The sequence below is a fragment of the Talpa occidentalis genome, unplaced genomic scaffold, assembly GCF_014898055.3.
Source record: "Talpa occidentalis isolate TD23 unplaced genomic scaffold, MPIMG_talOcc4v2.1 talOcc4.7, whole genome shotgun sequence".
NCBI lineage: Eukaryota > Metazoa > Chordata > Mammalia > Eulipotyphla > Talpidae > Talpa > Talpa occidentalis.
The window spans coordinates 89,605,931-89,621,686 of NW_023605083.1; the positions used below are offsets into that span (position 1 = coordinate 89,605,931).

General features: G+C 47.3%; 1 protein-coding gene across 1 annotated transcript; it reads right to left on the reverse strand.

The window, feature by feature from the left end:
* Window positions 1-8,751: 8,751 nt before the first annotated feature.
* LOC119231490 (uncharacterized) lies at window positions 8,752-10,524 on the reverse strand. The gene has a single exon (XM_037493225.1). The coding sequence runs from the start codon at window positions 10,522-10,524 to the stop codon at window positions 8,752-8,754; it is 1,773 nt and encodes a 590-aa protein (XP_037349122.1).
* Window positions 10,525-15,756: the final 5,232 nt, after the last annotated feature.

Here is a 15,756-nt window from a genome sequence, read left to right on the forward strand (position 1 = left end):
CAGGGAAAAAGCAGCAGACAGCAGTGCTCCTGGTGGCTGCCCAGGGTCAGGGGTCAAGGTCAGCGTGCAGTCAGAGTCTCAGTATTTGATGAGCATCAAAGCTCAGTCTTTGGTCAGGGTATGAGGCCAGTACGTGTCCAGTGGGAGGTGAGTACATGTGCCCAGGGTTGGAATCAAATTGTTCTGTGCCTGGGGCAAGAGAACAAGGCTCTGCCTGTTATCACCTGTATCGATGCCTCCCTGCCATGCTCCCAGGCAGAGTCTCTTTTCCTGTGTGTTTTCCTCTGACTCCAGATATAAAGAAGTCTGAGACTGACCTCACCGCCTTTGACTGTACAAAGGAAACTCTTATGGGACTTTGAGGCAGAGGCTTAAACCACCTGAGAGCTATGGTGTCCTTGGGGTGTGTCACACATCCTGCTGTGGTTACCAGGGAGTGGCAGGGGGCAGATTGTGTGGTTCACTCTCGGGAGCACCTCCTCCCGGGCCCTGCATCCAGTCACAGAAGTCTGCAGCCAGCAGGATGATGGATTTTGGCCACACCAGCCCAGGGAGGCCTTCCCAACATGTTCCAGGACCCCTGTGATTTCAACCACACTGGAAGCTTGGGAAGGAGTTAGTGTTTTGCTCAGCACTGGCACACAGTTTCTGTGAGTCCTGCCCAGTGATGCCTTCATCCTGTCCTCCCAGTTGGTGAATGACCCTCCCAGTTTGCCCAGCACTAGCTGGTTTCCCGGGATGTGGGATCTTTATTGCTAGCACTGGAGGGGTCCCAGCCAAATTGGGAGATTTAGGTACCCTGGATTCCTGAGAATGTTGGTTCCTCGTGTCTCTGAAAACCAGGACTCACCTGAAACTCCCAGCCCCCAGCTACAGACCAGGGGACAGAGAAACCAGCCAAGCAGAATGTTCACATTTGGGGAGAGGGAAGATAGAGGGACAAGAATCAGAATTTAGGTGGTTGAGGTGTAGCAGGGTGGTCTCCAGGGAAGGGGGAGGTTCCAGGTTTCCTGCCCCACCCAAGGGAGGGTGGAGCTGAGCAGAGAGAGAGAAGCTGCAGGGGAGACTGAGGAAGGAAGGAAGCAGGATGGAGATCCAGAAGGAGACCTGGAGGAGGCACATGGAGCCGAGAGACACGTGAAGAAACTGCGCTTGCCATTTGGTCATGGCCTGGGTGACACAGATGTGGGTGAGAGACCCATGGGGAGGTGACAATGGCAGTTTTTGTCTTGATTTTGATTTTTCTCTTTTCCTTCCAGACTTGTCTGGTGGTTTCTGATCCTTTTCTGTGGGTCTCCATTGGAAGATGCTTTAGACTTGTGAAAGGCTTTGGGGCCTTGTTCTGGGCCAGTCCTGCTTGGGTGGACTTTTACCCATGAGGGGATGGGTAACTTTGGGTGCTTGATTTAGAAACTGTATTCTTTGCCTTTCCTGTATTGTTCACTAATTGTATTAAAGTCCTGTCTCATTAAAGTCTCATTTGTTTTGTGTTGATGCGGCTGATGGCGGAACCTATTTAGAGCAGGCAGGTTTGTGGGGACTATGGTGGCCCTCTCCCTACCCTGTAACAGATTTGACTCCCAACATTGTTATAGAGCAACCCTGATATTAAACGGGTTCCTGGCTGTGGGTCCTCACCCGTGCGCTTTAAAGGGACTTATGAATACTCTACTACAGACACACGCAAAAGGGTTAATAAAAGGTTTATTTACAAGAGAAAAAGAAATAAGGAAAATATACAACTCAGGGAGAAAATAGGGAAATAAAGTCTTTAATGCGTCCTACCCGATCCGACGACCTGGAAACCCAAAGTCACTCTCAGAGCTGGCCGGACGCTGCTAGCTGGCGGAGAGCCAAAATGGAGAGCCCCCCAAAGCCCACGTGTCTGCCTTTTGTATCCACCTGGCTGCTTAACCCCACCCTCAGGTCCCAGCCACCTTCCCTTTGGTGGTGATGGGATTTGGAGTTCCCAGTGTCTTTGGCTTTGACCTGGGGTGGGGGTGGAGTCCACAAAGCCTATATGGAATTTGCTTTGGGACATCCTTTTCCCCCTAACAACATTTAGGGGGATTTGCTGTTGAAAAACTGGCTTGGACTTTGTGAAGATTCTTTTTGTCTATGTGTAATTTTTTTTGTAGTGACTTGCTAAGAGATTTGATTTTGTGGAAATTGTTCTGTGCAACAGTTTTACTCAAAAGATTAGGTACATAGGGCAAGTTAGGGTAATTAGGCAGTTTTAGGGACAGTGCAGGAGGGGACCTCTGAAGAGTTTAGGAAGGCTTCAGAGATAAGGACAACTAGAGGAATGTAACGAATTCCACTGAGAATAATAAACATCCCAGGACCAAGGACAACATCCCAGGACCAAGGACCACATTGTTAACGCTGGCCTTGGTTTCCCTCAGGTGATAAAGGGAGGTGAAGTTTAGGGAAATGGAGAGTGGTTTAATTTACGGACAAATGAGGAGGGCAGCAGACTCATGTCTGGTAGCCCACCGTCCTCCTCTTTGTCAGAGTGCAGGGATATTTATGCAAGGGGGGGATGGGAAGGGGTCAGCACTGAGACAGGTGTGCACCAGCCTGTTTTTCTTCAATAGCTGATGTTTTACTTTCTCTTCCCAAAAATGCCGGGGTGCTCATCTGGGAGAAAGGGCCATAAAGATAAATCTATCAAACAAGGGAGAAGATGCAAAAATGGGGAGAGATGCACCTGTTAGATAAGGAATGTGAAGATCCCCTGCTCAGTAGCAGCTTAAGTGAGACAGCCGAGAACTAACCAATCACAAAGAGACTGGTGGAGCTTTAGAATAATGAGGGAAAGAAGGTCTATATTCCCTGAGACACGACTCCACTTGGGCTTCCTTGCACCTCCCTGGCCTGGTTTCATGACCTGGGAGTCCCACTTTATTTCTGTTCCTTTTCTCCTCAATAAACTTTTTCTTTCTTTAAACAAACCTGCCTCTTCTCGCTTGCTTGCCTGAGAGTCTGCGAAGTTCCTGCTGGTGTTATAGGACAGCCCCGATATTGAACGGGTTCCTGGCTGTGGGTCCTCACCCACGCGCTTAAAAGGGACTTATGAATACTCCACTACAGGCACACACAAAAGGTTAATAAAAGGTTTATTTACAAGGGAAAAATAAATAAGGAAAATGTACAACTCAGGGAGAAAATAGGGAAATAAAGTCTTTAATGCGTCCTACACGATCCTCCTACCTGGAAACCCAAAGTCACTCTCAGAGCTGGCCGGACGCTGCTAGCTGGTGGAGAGCCAAAATGGGGGACCCCTCCAAAGCCCACGTGTCTGGCTTTATACCAACTTAGCTGCTTAACCCCACCCTCAGGTCCCAGCCACCTTCCCTTTGGTGGTGATGGGATTTGGAGTTCCCAGTGTCTTTGGCTTTGGCCTGGGGTGGGGGTGGAGTCCACAAAGCCTGTATGGAATTAGCTTTAGGACATCCTTTTCCCCCTAACACTGGGGCTTCGTGAGACACCAACCCATGGTAGTCTAGTGACTGGGACTCGGTGCTGCCCCTGCAGCCTGGGATCTGTTCCTGGCTGGGAGACTAGGCCTGACAATTCTGGTATCAGTAGGTTGGGACATGTAGCCAGATCAAAGATAGCATCTGAGGCCACTTGGCGGGCTCTTGTAAAACTCAGAGGTTCTTGTTGCTAGAACTTTGGGCTTTTTTTCTTTTTGTGATCTCTGCTGTCTCATTAGCATTTCTAAAGGCAATAATGATTCTAAAGTAATATGTTGCTTTTTCTTTGACTACTTCCTGACCTCTGCCAGAGGGGTTTTGCAAGCCAACTGTGGAGTGGTGTTTAAATTAGCAAATGTATGCCTGGGTGTTAAGGAAAGAGTAGCCTTAAGCAGTAACTGGTAATTGCTGGTAGCCTTGATGGATTCTTGGAGATAACCTCAATTTTTGCAAAGTCTGGATCAGAAAATTAAAAAGATTTTGTCTGAGTCTGAAAGGATTTGCTGCTGTGAATTTTGTCTATGCAATTTGTTTTGGGCATGTTTGCCATTTGAATTCTGGATTTAATTGCTGGTGTAAGACAAGGTTCTAAGTTTCTGCTTCCTACTGAGGAAGGTCTGTTGTGGAAAGCACTCTTTATGGTGCATCTTGTAACTGTACCAGGTTTTCATACCTGTGTTGTTACTGTCCCTCCCTAGTGTGGGGGAGGTGTAATCTGTGCTTTGATGTTGAATCTGCTCTTTCAGCTTCTGTCCGAGAGTGGCTAACAGAAGTAAGGAGATGACTCCTTTTAATTGCTGATATTTTGATTTTGCTCTTTCAGGTTCAGTTCGAGGAAACCCAAGGAGTGCCTGCTTGGTGCCTAACAAGAGATGACTCCTTTTGCTTAAAAGTTAACTGTTGATTTTGCTCTTTCAGCTGCTGTACAGGATACCCCAGGGTTGGCTTATAATAAAAAGTCTCGAATAGTGAAAACCCTGAAGTGATAAACAAGGTCATGTAACTCTTGTGATTAATAAAACTTTTTCTTCCTATTTCCAAAGTTTTAGGTTTGTAGGATGACAACAGGAACCTGTGATTTCTGCCATCAACACTCCACATTTTTTTGAACTTTGACATTTTTTTATGAGCCTATGGAGTAAAACTGTAGTTACATAACATATTCCACATGGCATAACTTAAAAAAACTGTCTTTGTCTATATGTTGTATGTCTGTATGTCCTTGTGTCTAACTGTCTTGGCTTCTAGAGGTTGAACAATTGGCATACATGGTGCCTATAGACATTGAAAAAAAAGAGTCTCCAGTTATGGAAAAAAAAAAAAACACTAAAGGTTATGGTTTGATTGTCAACATTGTACTACTGAACTAGCCGGTGCCTTCATAGAGATTGAATATTGTTGTTTCTGTTATTTTTCTGATATTTATGGCAAAGCTTCCCAGAAATCTAAATTCAAGCACAAATTTGGTAGCCTGTCATTTGGCAGATGCAAGGAAGTTTTGTGGAACCTCAGTAGAGCTCCTGAGACACTCCACAAAGTTTCTCCCTTTCCTCCTGGCAAAGGCATTAGATGAATTTGTTCTATTTGGCTTACCTAGTAGAGTAAACTAGACCCGAAGCATTGTCACTTGGGAAAAGGGGTAACACCTTGACATGATATATGTTTAAATTGTCAATGGTAATTGTCGCCTTGTAATATTGTATACTTCAATTGTTTATCGACAGAAATTGTTTCTGGAGAAAATAGGGTGAAAAGGCCTCAACAGATTCCTGTTGATGGAACTGTTGAGAGTAAACATTTCCTACAAAGGACTGAATAGACCTGGAGATTCACCAGATTTTTACTAAGTTTTAACATAATACTGATAATTTCCTTTTTTTGGATTTTGTTCTGAATCCACAAAAATTTTCTTGTTTCGATTGACCAGTACCTGCAGCAATGTTGAAATTTTTTCTTTTTTCAGCAGAGCTAGCTTGTGTTCACATTTTCTTTCCCCTTGATACCAACACAGCATAAAAATAGTGGTAGTAATTTTTTTTTTTTAACTACTTATCTCAGAGTCTGTTTTTGCATAACTTCCATAGGGATTTTGCCTGCTTAAAGTAAAAAATTGAACATGGGTTTCATTGTGTGGCTTTGAGTAGAGTTCTTCCAGGAAGTTGAAACAGAGCTGAACCAAGAAGAGGAGAAACTGTTGCTTTGTTCGGGGTGTTCCAGAGACCTCCAAAGAAGGTGAGGAAGCTTGCCTCCATTGGCATGACTGGACAACCTGGCAAACAAAAAAGTCCGGGTACCCTCGAGAAGAGGAAAGCCCAGGTGGAGTCTGATGAGACCAACCTTGTTCTTGAAGCCTATGTGGACCAGATGTCAAGAGTTTGCTCTGATCCTATATGGAGTATTCCAACAAAGCAGCTAAAATTGTTGTTTAGTTATTCTGCCCTATGATTGTATGCAAAAATAGGTAATATGGTTTAAAAGGAGATTTAGTTTGCAAACTTTTGCTATGCTGTTGAAACAATTTGGGCTCAAGGTTGAGAGAATTTGTTTTTTACATAAGTTGAACCAATTTTAAGATTTTTTTCCTGTGATTTTGATATTTTTGCTGTCTTATTTTGGCTAATGCCCCCAGATGTTTTTTGTTTGTTTGCTCGTTTTTGTTTTTTGGCTTAGACGGATGAACTGTTTTTCCAGGAATGGAGGACTTTTGCTTTCCACAATGGACAATACCTGGAAAGACTGGTTTTCTTTCACACTGGAACCCTGAAAAATTTTCATCTGAGACTGTATCCCCGAATCCATATATTTGATCTTCATCACCATGGAAATGGTGGCAAAAAATGAAAAGGGGGAATTGTTAAGGGGAAAGGATGTCCTAAGCTAATTCCATACAGGCTTTGTGGACTCCACCCCCACTCCAGACCAAAGCCATCAAGACACTGGAAATGACAAATCCCATCATCACCACAGTGAGGGTTGCTGGGACCTGAGGGTGGAGTTAAGCAGCCAGGTTTGGTATAAACCAGACACATGGGCCTTGGGGGGCTCCTCTTGGCTTCACAGCTCTTGACTGTCTGCCAGCTCTCAGCGTGCCATTGGGTTTCCAGGTCAGTGGAACAGGTAGGATGAATTTAAGAATTGATCTCCCCCTTTTCTCCCTGAGTTGTACATTTCCTCATTTCCCTTTCCCTTGTAAATAAACCTTTTATTAACCTTTGTGTGTGCCTGCAGTGGAGTATTAATAAGTCCCTTTTAAGTGCCCGGGTGAGGACCCACAGTCAGGCAACCTGTTTCATATCAGGTTTGCCCTCTAACAATACCAGCTTTTCCAGTTGAGAAGAGCTGTCATACCCATTCATATCTTTGGTCCCCAACTTAGGCAGAGTAAGAGCTACTGGGCCTGAGAGGTTGGAGGCACTGTGCAATGTGGGATATGGCTCTCAGAGGCAGGGGTAGGTGAACAGGTGACTGCTTGGTCCTGAGGAGTGGTGTCTGTGGGTCTGCTACTCCTAAGCAGATCGTTTGGCCACTATTTTGTCACCTATAGTTCTAAGCAAGGTCAAGATGGCCCAGTCAGTTAGGTACAGAGCCCAACCCTTCAAGGTGCCCTTCAAATCAAACAAGAGCACACAGCTGGATCACGCTGGGAAGGCTATGCATCATGAGGTATGACCTGGAACACCCGGGAGGCTGAGGACAGATGTATGACAAGAGACCCCAGAGGCCGATCAGTGGAAGGCCTTGTTGATAAGATTAAAACCATGGCTGGGGGATTAGGGTGTGATCTCAATGACAACACCTAGTCATCAAGCAGATGAGCATTGCCTGGAGGGCAGACTCACAATCCCTGATCTTCTACATTTCTCCCCTTTCTTTAATCTCCTTCCCATTTCCTTTTGCTCCTCCCCCTTACAACCCATGCTGTAAATCAATAAAAAGGCCAGGATCTTGCTCTTCAGCAGCATCCTGCATTATGTAGCCTGCTCCATGACTCCCATTTCTTTATCAGTGTGGTGTTGCCCGACACAACAATGTCCACATCTTCAGTATTGGCTTCAGTGGCAGGTGCTGAGGCACTGCCTGTTAAACTGTGAGTGGCTGTAGACCCCTTGGGGGGTAGGCTGCTTCAGTGGCAGGCGCTGAGGCACTGCCTGTTAAACTGTGAGTGGCTGTAGACCCCGTGGGGGGTAGGCTGGAGTAAACAGGAGCCTGGGGTACAGGGGCTTCTTCTGTTTGTCACGGGGTGTCCCAGATTTGGGAGGGGAGGTACGCCAGCGGGAAGCAGACCACCTTGGTGGGCTTCCTCAGGGCAGGTGTCACCAATAAAGCTCTGACCATAAATGGTGTCTTTCAATATGCTTTATTCACACAAGTCGCACACAATCAAACACCATGCCTAACACTACCCTATTGCTGTGTCCCTCAAGTGATCACTTATGGCAAAGTCTCTGTAGTCCCCAGGGAAGCGTGTCTGTGGCTCGGCAGCTCGTGTTCAGTCTCTTGAACTCGGTGGCTCGAATCCCATCTCAGCTCCACAGGGACGCTCTGCGGCTGCAGCCCCAGAACCATGTTCGAGTCTTCTCCAGAGGATCTCGAAGGGGTGAGGCGGCTCTCAGTCCCACAGTAGAACAGGCTGACCTTGAGCTCACCTCCAAGCCCAAGTGCTTTGTGATCACTCGGTTTACATCCTTTCCCTGAGCTAGGTTACATTATTTTTTTTTCTCAATATACTTTCAATAACGTATTTACATCCTATAATATATGTACATAAATATTTACATCTTACTTTCACCAAAATATTTTTTTCACTGCAAATTAAATCAAAACAAAATAAAAATATTTGCTTTCACTCATCCTCGGACAGCTGGTGTCTGGTAAGAAAATGTTCCATGACATTATGATCTACCAGCGCCCGCTTGGTGCAGTCTTTGTCTGTGATAAGCTGGTATCCTATAGGGATGTACTAGATTTTTGCAGCTGACATGCTTTCTGCAGGCGGTGTGGGGGGTAACTGGATGATTCCAATACAGGGGGCCCCCCAGCCCACCTGACTGTGCTGCAGACCTGAATATCACCGCCAGCGACGGGGAAGTTGTGTCCATGGCACTGACGTTGTTATCTGACACAGCTGGTGCAGCTGGAACAGCTGGTGCAGGTCGCTGGGCTTTAATGGTGGGAGGGGCAGCCAGAGGCCTGGTGGGCTGGCCAGCCGAGGTCAGGGCCTGGGTAGGAGGGGCTGGGGCAGGGGAAGCGAGGACACTGGGAAGGGGAGAATCTACACACATAGGGGTTGGGGATTGGTTTTTAGAGACGGGGGGCTGGAGAGAGGTTGAGGGAGTGGCGGGCTGGACAGCGGAAACAAGGGCCTGGGTAGGAGGGGCTGGGGCAGGGAAGCGAGGACACTGGGAAGGGGAGAATCTACACACATAGGGGTTGGGGATTGGTTTTTAGAGACGGGGGGCTGGAGAGAGGTTGAGGGAGTGGCGGGCTGGACAGCGGAAACAAGAGCCTGGGTAGGAGGGGCTGGGGCAGGGGAAGCGAGGACACTGGGAAGGGGAGAATCTACACACATAGGGGTTGGGGATTGGTTTTTAGAGACGGGGGGCTGGAGAGAGGTTGAGGGAGTGGCGGGCTGGACAGCGGAAACAAGGGCCTGGGTAGGAGGGGCTGGGGCAGGGGAAGCTAGGACACTGGGAAGGGGAGAATCTACACACATAGGGGTTGGGGATTGGTTTTTAGAGACGGGGGGCTGGAGAGAGGTTGGGGGGCTCAGGGGCATGCGGGTGTGTGATATACGCGATGTCGTCACGATGATGGAATCTGTATGAACCAGAGGGATCTTCCACACTGGATGACAGCTGATGGGAATACGGCTGTCAATAGCCACACGAGGTGAATGAAGGATCATGCGGCCTCCTTCTCTATCAAGATTTGCTGCCTGCGGTGGATAAGCTGGAACAATCCGGACAAATTGAGGGGCACGAGGGTCAGTTTCACCCAGTTTCACAGGGCTCTCCTCTGTGTCCACCGCAAGATAGGGGAGCTTAGAGGGTGGGGGCAGCTCACCTCTCTCCCACGGAAGACTTGGCCTGGGCAGTGGCATGGGCCTTTTGTGCTTGCAGGCCCTTGAGCGGCCAGAGTCCGGTGGAGTGGAACTCAACTGGCTCGAGGACTTTTTGCCCTTCACGTGTTGCGATGTTGATGAGACTGGTGGATGGTCTTCAGCCTTTACGTCTCGAGATGTTGATGAGACTGGTGGATGGTCTTCAGCCTTTACGTCTCGAGATGTTGATGAGACTGGTGGATGGTCTTCAGCCTTTACGTCTCGAGATGTTGATGAGACTGGTGGATGGTCTTCAGCCAGCTCTTCCGGTGGCGGGAAGCCACCTGGGGCTGGCCCACAGGATGTGGCTGCCCCCTCCTCTGGCCTCTTCGGAGGCACAGCCTCCCCTGCGAGGTCTCCCGGGGAGCTGGGGGCAGGCATCGCAGAGGCCTCACTGGACGGTTCTCCGGGTGGTGTGGACACGTCCTCCTCCTCTGCGATGTTCGGTGGTTCTTCCACCTTCACCTCCGTATCCTCCCGGGCAGGTCTTGGGCACGGGTGACAGGAGGAGTCTCCTCTCTTCCACTCAGGGTCTAGTTTGAATGGTAAGGAGGAGAGATGACATTTGCCACGAATGGCAGGAATAATTCTGGCTCTACAGCGCCCAAATGTCATTGAATTGCGAGCCGAGAGCACAGGCTTCTTGGGGGGGTTCCCCCATGATGCGGGGGGGAGCCTCCCCACACCGGAGCACAGGGCAGGCGTGATGGTGCATCGCCTTGGGGGCGCGATGTTGACGCCGGGTGGTGATGGCGAGCGCTGCCGGTGGAAGCTCCTGGGAGCCGGCGGGCTGGCAGGGGCCGGAGCGGCTGGGGGCACCCGGCCAGGCCCAGCGGGGTGGACACGAGGTTGTCCAGGCGGGCGCCGGCCAATGAGAGGCCTGCCGCGGTGGAGTTGCTGCAGGCGGTGGCAGAGACACCGATATTTACTCAGTAGATTGCCCATTGCGGGCGGAAAGTGCGCCAACGACCGCGAACTGATCGGGAAGCGGGGAGAGCAGTCCCTGGGCTTCCTTCTCCTCCGGGGATCTAGCGCGCACTGGCCGCCTCGGGGACTGTGACGGTCCTTGGGACGTCACAGAGGAGGGCAGGGGGCTGACGCGAGCCGGCGGCCACGTCATCCAGCCAAGGGCAAGACCCCATCGTCCTGTCTCTTCTCCGACCGTCCCAGCAGATGCAGGTGTGGGCATCAGATGGGTCACTCTGTGGGGGCTCCTGGGACCCCAGAGATCCCATCTGCCAGAGCTCTCCCCCGCTGGACGGGGTTTAGCATTCCGCGTCTGGGTTGCTTAGGGGGCCCTCGTGCTCCGCTCCTCTCCCCCATCACCGGTCCCTAAGGACTGAGCCTGCAGAAAGTGAGGGAACACCCCCCCACTCCCCTCAAGCACTGCCCCATTCTTTTCAGCAACCCCCTACCCCTCCCACCACCATCCTGCCCAATATCTCTGCACCACCGCCCTCTCCATGGCCACTCAGGCGCCCTCATCACCAGGTTTCCCAGGGTGGGCTGTGGCCGTGCTGTCACCTGGTGGCCTGCGGTGCCCCAGGACTGGACCTGCACCATCTCCCTTCCCCGCGGGTGTGTCCTCTCGCCTCCTTTACATACATTTCATAAAACAACATTTAAATTTTGGACCTTCCTTAGGTCACACAGGTACTAGTGGCTCAACCAAGATTTGAACCTAGCTTGTGGGATTCCAGAGTTCCTGCTCTGGACTGTGGTCCCTCTTTATGGCATCATGAGTTACCTACCATTTTTGCAGTAGTTTTTAGGGTATTTATACCTGCCATAAACAGAGCATGTGCACGCCCAGTCTACCACAGTGACCACTGTCCACACCATGCTCTAGTTTCAGCAGTCTCAGGCCAGGGGTCACCATTGTCAATGCAACACCATTCCACAGTTCTCTAATTGAGCCTAGCAGCCTGATTTTGGTCCAGTTTGAAAAGCTTCAATATGTAAAGATTATATTCTAGATAAATGGTGGGCTATCATGAAAGCAATTCACCCAATGGATTCTACCATACGGATTAGAGGCCAGTTTCTCTGGTTTTCCATGTATTTCTAGGTATTCATGCCTAGAAAGCAAATACATCATTTACTATAAATTAATAATGGAGCAAAATATTGGATTAAAATAATCTAACACAGTTTGGTCACTAGAAGCACACAAGCTGGCGTGCACTACATGTTTTTGGCACTTAAATGTGACCCTAGAGAATCTTATGCCCAATAGAGGAGACATATTCAAGGCACAGGCAAGAGAGCAAGCAAAACTATGCATAGGCCAGGATTTCTATAACCTACCTATCTTAAAAAAAAAAAAAGTTTATTTGCATTGTTTTTCTCTCTCAGGGCTGTTGCATGTTAGCTATATGGCATGCTGACACTTTAGAACCAAGTGATACAGTAATCAATAAAAATATATGAATTTCCAGTTAAAATTTTTATTTAATGTTGGACATAATTAATATTTCAAAATTGGTTTTCTTCTTTTCTCATGAGATGATTTTTCATAGCATATCAGAGTAAATTTGGACTTCCATCACCCAACAAACTTTGAGATTGGTGAAGATATAAAAGGTTTTGCTCACATCCAAACTTTTGTAAAAATGAGAAATAGAAGCCCTTTTCGACCTCTCCAGAAGCAGAAATGATTTCCATTTATAGCATTTAACATCATTCCTTGCTGTGATTGGAGGGGAATTCAACAAGGCACAATCGATGCTCCTGTTTGTTTGAACAAAAGGTGCCAGCCAGTACACATTTTGGCCAAAGAATTCCTCAGGAATTCTGAAAAAGATAGCCACATCTTGAACTTACTTGAAAACATTAAATTATAGTCATTTTACTTGCTTTTTTTCCCAAAGAGGAAAAAATTCATTTGACTGTGATGAGTGTTAGAGGGAAAGGATGTCCTGAGCTAATTCCATACAGGCTTTGTGGCCTCCACCCCAACTCCAGATCAAAGCCATCAAGATACTGGAAATGACAAATCCCATCATCACCAAAGGGAGGGTTGCTGGGACCTGAGGGTGGAGTCAAGCTGCCAGGTTTGATATAAAACCAGACACGTGGGCCTTGGGGCCCTCTCTTGACTTCAAAGCTCTTAGCTCTTCACCAGCTGTCAGTGTGCCATTGGGATACCAGGTTGGCGAAACGGGTAGGACATATTTAAGAATTTGTCTCCCTCTTTTCTCCCTGAGTTGTACATTTCCTCATTTCCCCTTTCCTTGTACATAAACCTTTTATTAACCCTTGTGTGTGCCTGCAGTTGAGTATTAATAAGTCCCTCTTAAGGGCCCGGGTGAGGACCCACAGTCAGGCAACCCATTTTATATCGGGGTTGCCCTGTAACAGTAGGACATTGCCCCCCAGACCGCCAGCCCAGAACCTCGGCAGTAGCAGGTCTCTGCATGTCTTACTTGGTCCAGTGGCAGCAGGACTTGGGGAGACTGTGCAGAGGACCACAGTTTCTGATGGTCAGGGCTTGCTGCACCCCACCTGCTCCTACAGCTGCAGCTCCTCCTCCCACCATCTGTTGGTAACTGGACCTTCTCCGTCCTCTACCCTGTTAGTTAAAATAGATCTTTTTCTTTTGCGTCTCCAAAAGCACTTTTGTTTGCATGATGTGGCCACTAGTGTCTAAGACCCAGACCTGGTGAAAGGTTCTGACCTGGTGTCCATTTTCTTAGACTTTTTCCCAGTAACAATTGAGACTTTAGAGACTGCGTGTTTCTCTGAATACAGCCAAAGCCTCCATAAAACCTTGATATTTGCTGGGGTGGTGTGGTGTCTTGAGGTTGCCCAAGGTAAAGCCTCGTAAGTAAGTTTCCTTGTTCATTAAAATAGCCACCTACCGGGCCTGCCCGGTGGCGCAGCGGTTGAGCGCTGGGTTGCGAAGCTGCCCGCAGCCTCTGCAGCACCGGTTCGATCCCCGGCTACTCCCTGGCTGCTGGGCGAGAGTTCCACATGGCACGCAGACCTCTCCTACCGCCCGCTGCTCCCCTCAGCAGTGTACTTTGGTCCTCCTGCCTGTTCCGCACCCTGCTTTGGCTCTGGTGAATTCTCTCACCCTCCAGCGCTTCTGACTGTACCCAGTGCTTGTATAAATAAATAAATAAATCTTAAAAAAAAAAAAATAGCCACCTACTCTGGAACGCCTGCCTCTTTCTTTGTTTTCACCTTGCTCTCTGCATACCAGGCCCAGTACAGATTATATCAGGGAGATTATCCTGGGTGTACTCCAACTGTTACAGGGCAACCCCGATATAAAACAGGTTGCCTGACTGTGGGTCCTCGCCCCCGCGCTTAAAAGGGACTTATTAATACTCCACTGCAGGCACACACAAAAGATTAATAAAAGGTTTATTTACAAGGAAAGGGGAAATGAGGAAATGTACAACTCAGGGAGAAAAGTGGGAGATAAATTCTTAAATGCATCCTACCCATTCGCTGACCTGGAATCCTATTGGCACACTGACAGCTGGTGAAGAGCCAAAAGCTGGAAGGCCAAGAGAACCCAGGCCCACATGTCTGGTTTTATACCAAACCTGGCAGCTTGACTCCACCCTCAGGTTCCAGCGACCCTCCCCATGGTGATGATGGGATTTGTCATTTCCAGTGTCTTGATGGCTTTGGTCTGGAGTGGGGGTGGAGTCCACAAAGCCTGTGTGGAATTAGTTCAGGTCATCCTTTCCCCCTAACAATTCCCCCTTTCACTTTTTGCCACCATTTCCACAGTGATGAAGATCAAATATATGGATGCTGGGATGCAGTCTCAGATGAAAATTTTTCAGGGTTCCAATGTGAAAGAAAACCAGTCTCTCCAGGTATTGTCCATTGAGGAATGTGAAAGTCCTCCATTCCTGGAAAAACAGTTCATCAGTCCAAGCCAAAAAAAAACCCAAAAAACAAAAAACATCTGGAAGCATTTTCACTTGGGAAAACGGGTAACACCTTGACCGGATATGTATGTAAATTGTCAATGGTGATAGTTGCCTTGTAATATTGTATACTTCAATTGTTTGATAGCTACAGAAATTGTTTCTGTAAAAAAATACACTTGGTCTCAACATATTCTTATAGATGGAACTTTTTATGGGTTAAAAAATTTTTACTACAAAGGACTGAATAGACTGTTGGAGATAAACTTGATTTTTATTAAGTTTTGACGTAATACTGGAAATTTTGTTGCATTTTGTTCTAATTCAACAGAGTTTTCTTGTCTTGACTGACCAGGATCTGCACCAATGTTAAATTACGTTTTTTTCTTTTTTCAGCAGCTTAACTTGTGTTTGTGTTTTCTTTCCCCTTGATACCAACACAGCATAAAACTATTGGTAGCAATCTTTTACTGCTTATCACAGAGTCTATTTTTCCATAACTTCCATAGGGATTTTGTTTGCTTAAACAAACAAAAAAATTGGACATGAGTTTCATTGTGTGGCTTTGAGTGGAGTTCTTCCAGGAAGTTGAAACAGAGCTGAACCAAGAAGAGGAGAAACTGTTGCTTTGCTCTTAGGGTTCCAGAGACCTCCAAAGAAGGTGAGGAAGCTTGCCTCCATTGGCAGGACTGAACAACCTGGCAAACGAAAAAGTCCTGGTACCCTCGAGAAGAGGAAAGCCCAGGTGGAGTCTGGTGAGACAAACTTTGTTCTTGAAGCCTATGTGGACCAGATGTCAAGAGTTTGCTCTGATCCTATGTGGAGTATTCCAACAAAGCAGCTAAAATTGCTGTTTAGTTATTCTGCCCTGTGATTGTATGCAAAAATAAATAATACGGTTTAAAAGTAATATTAGTTTGCAAACTTTTGCTATACTGTTGAAACAATTTGGGATCAAGGTTGAAAGAAGTTTTTTTTTTTTTTTTAACATATGTTTAACCAATTTTAAGTTGTTTTTTTTTTTTTTTTTTTTCCCTGTGATTTTGATATATTTGTTGTCTTGTTTTGGCTAATGCCTCCAGATTTGTTTTTTTTTTTTTTCCTTTTGGCTTGGATAATGGACTATTTTCCAGTAATGAAAAATGCCATACTGGACATTGTTGGACAATTCTGCTGCTAATTGTTGCTTCTCTTACATACATTGTAACCCCGAAAAAAGACTGTCTCTTAAGACGACACCCTGAGATCTGTTCCACCATAGCTATGGTGAAATAAAAATTAAAAGGGGGGA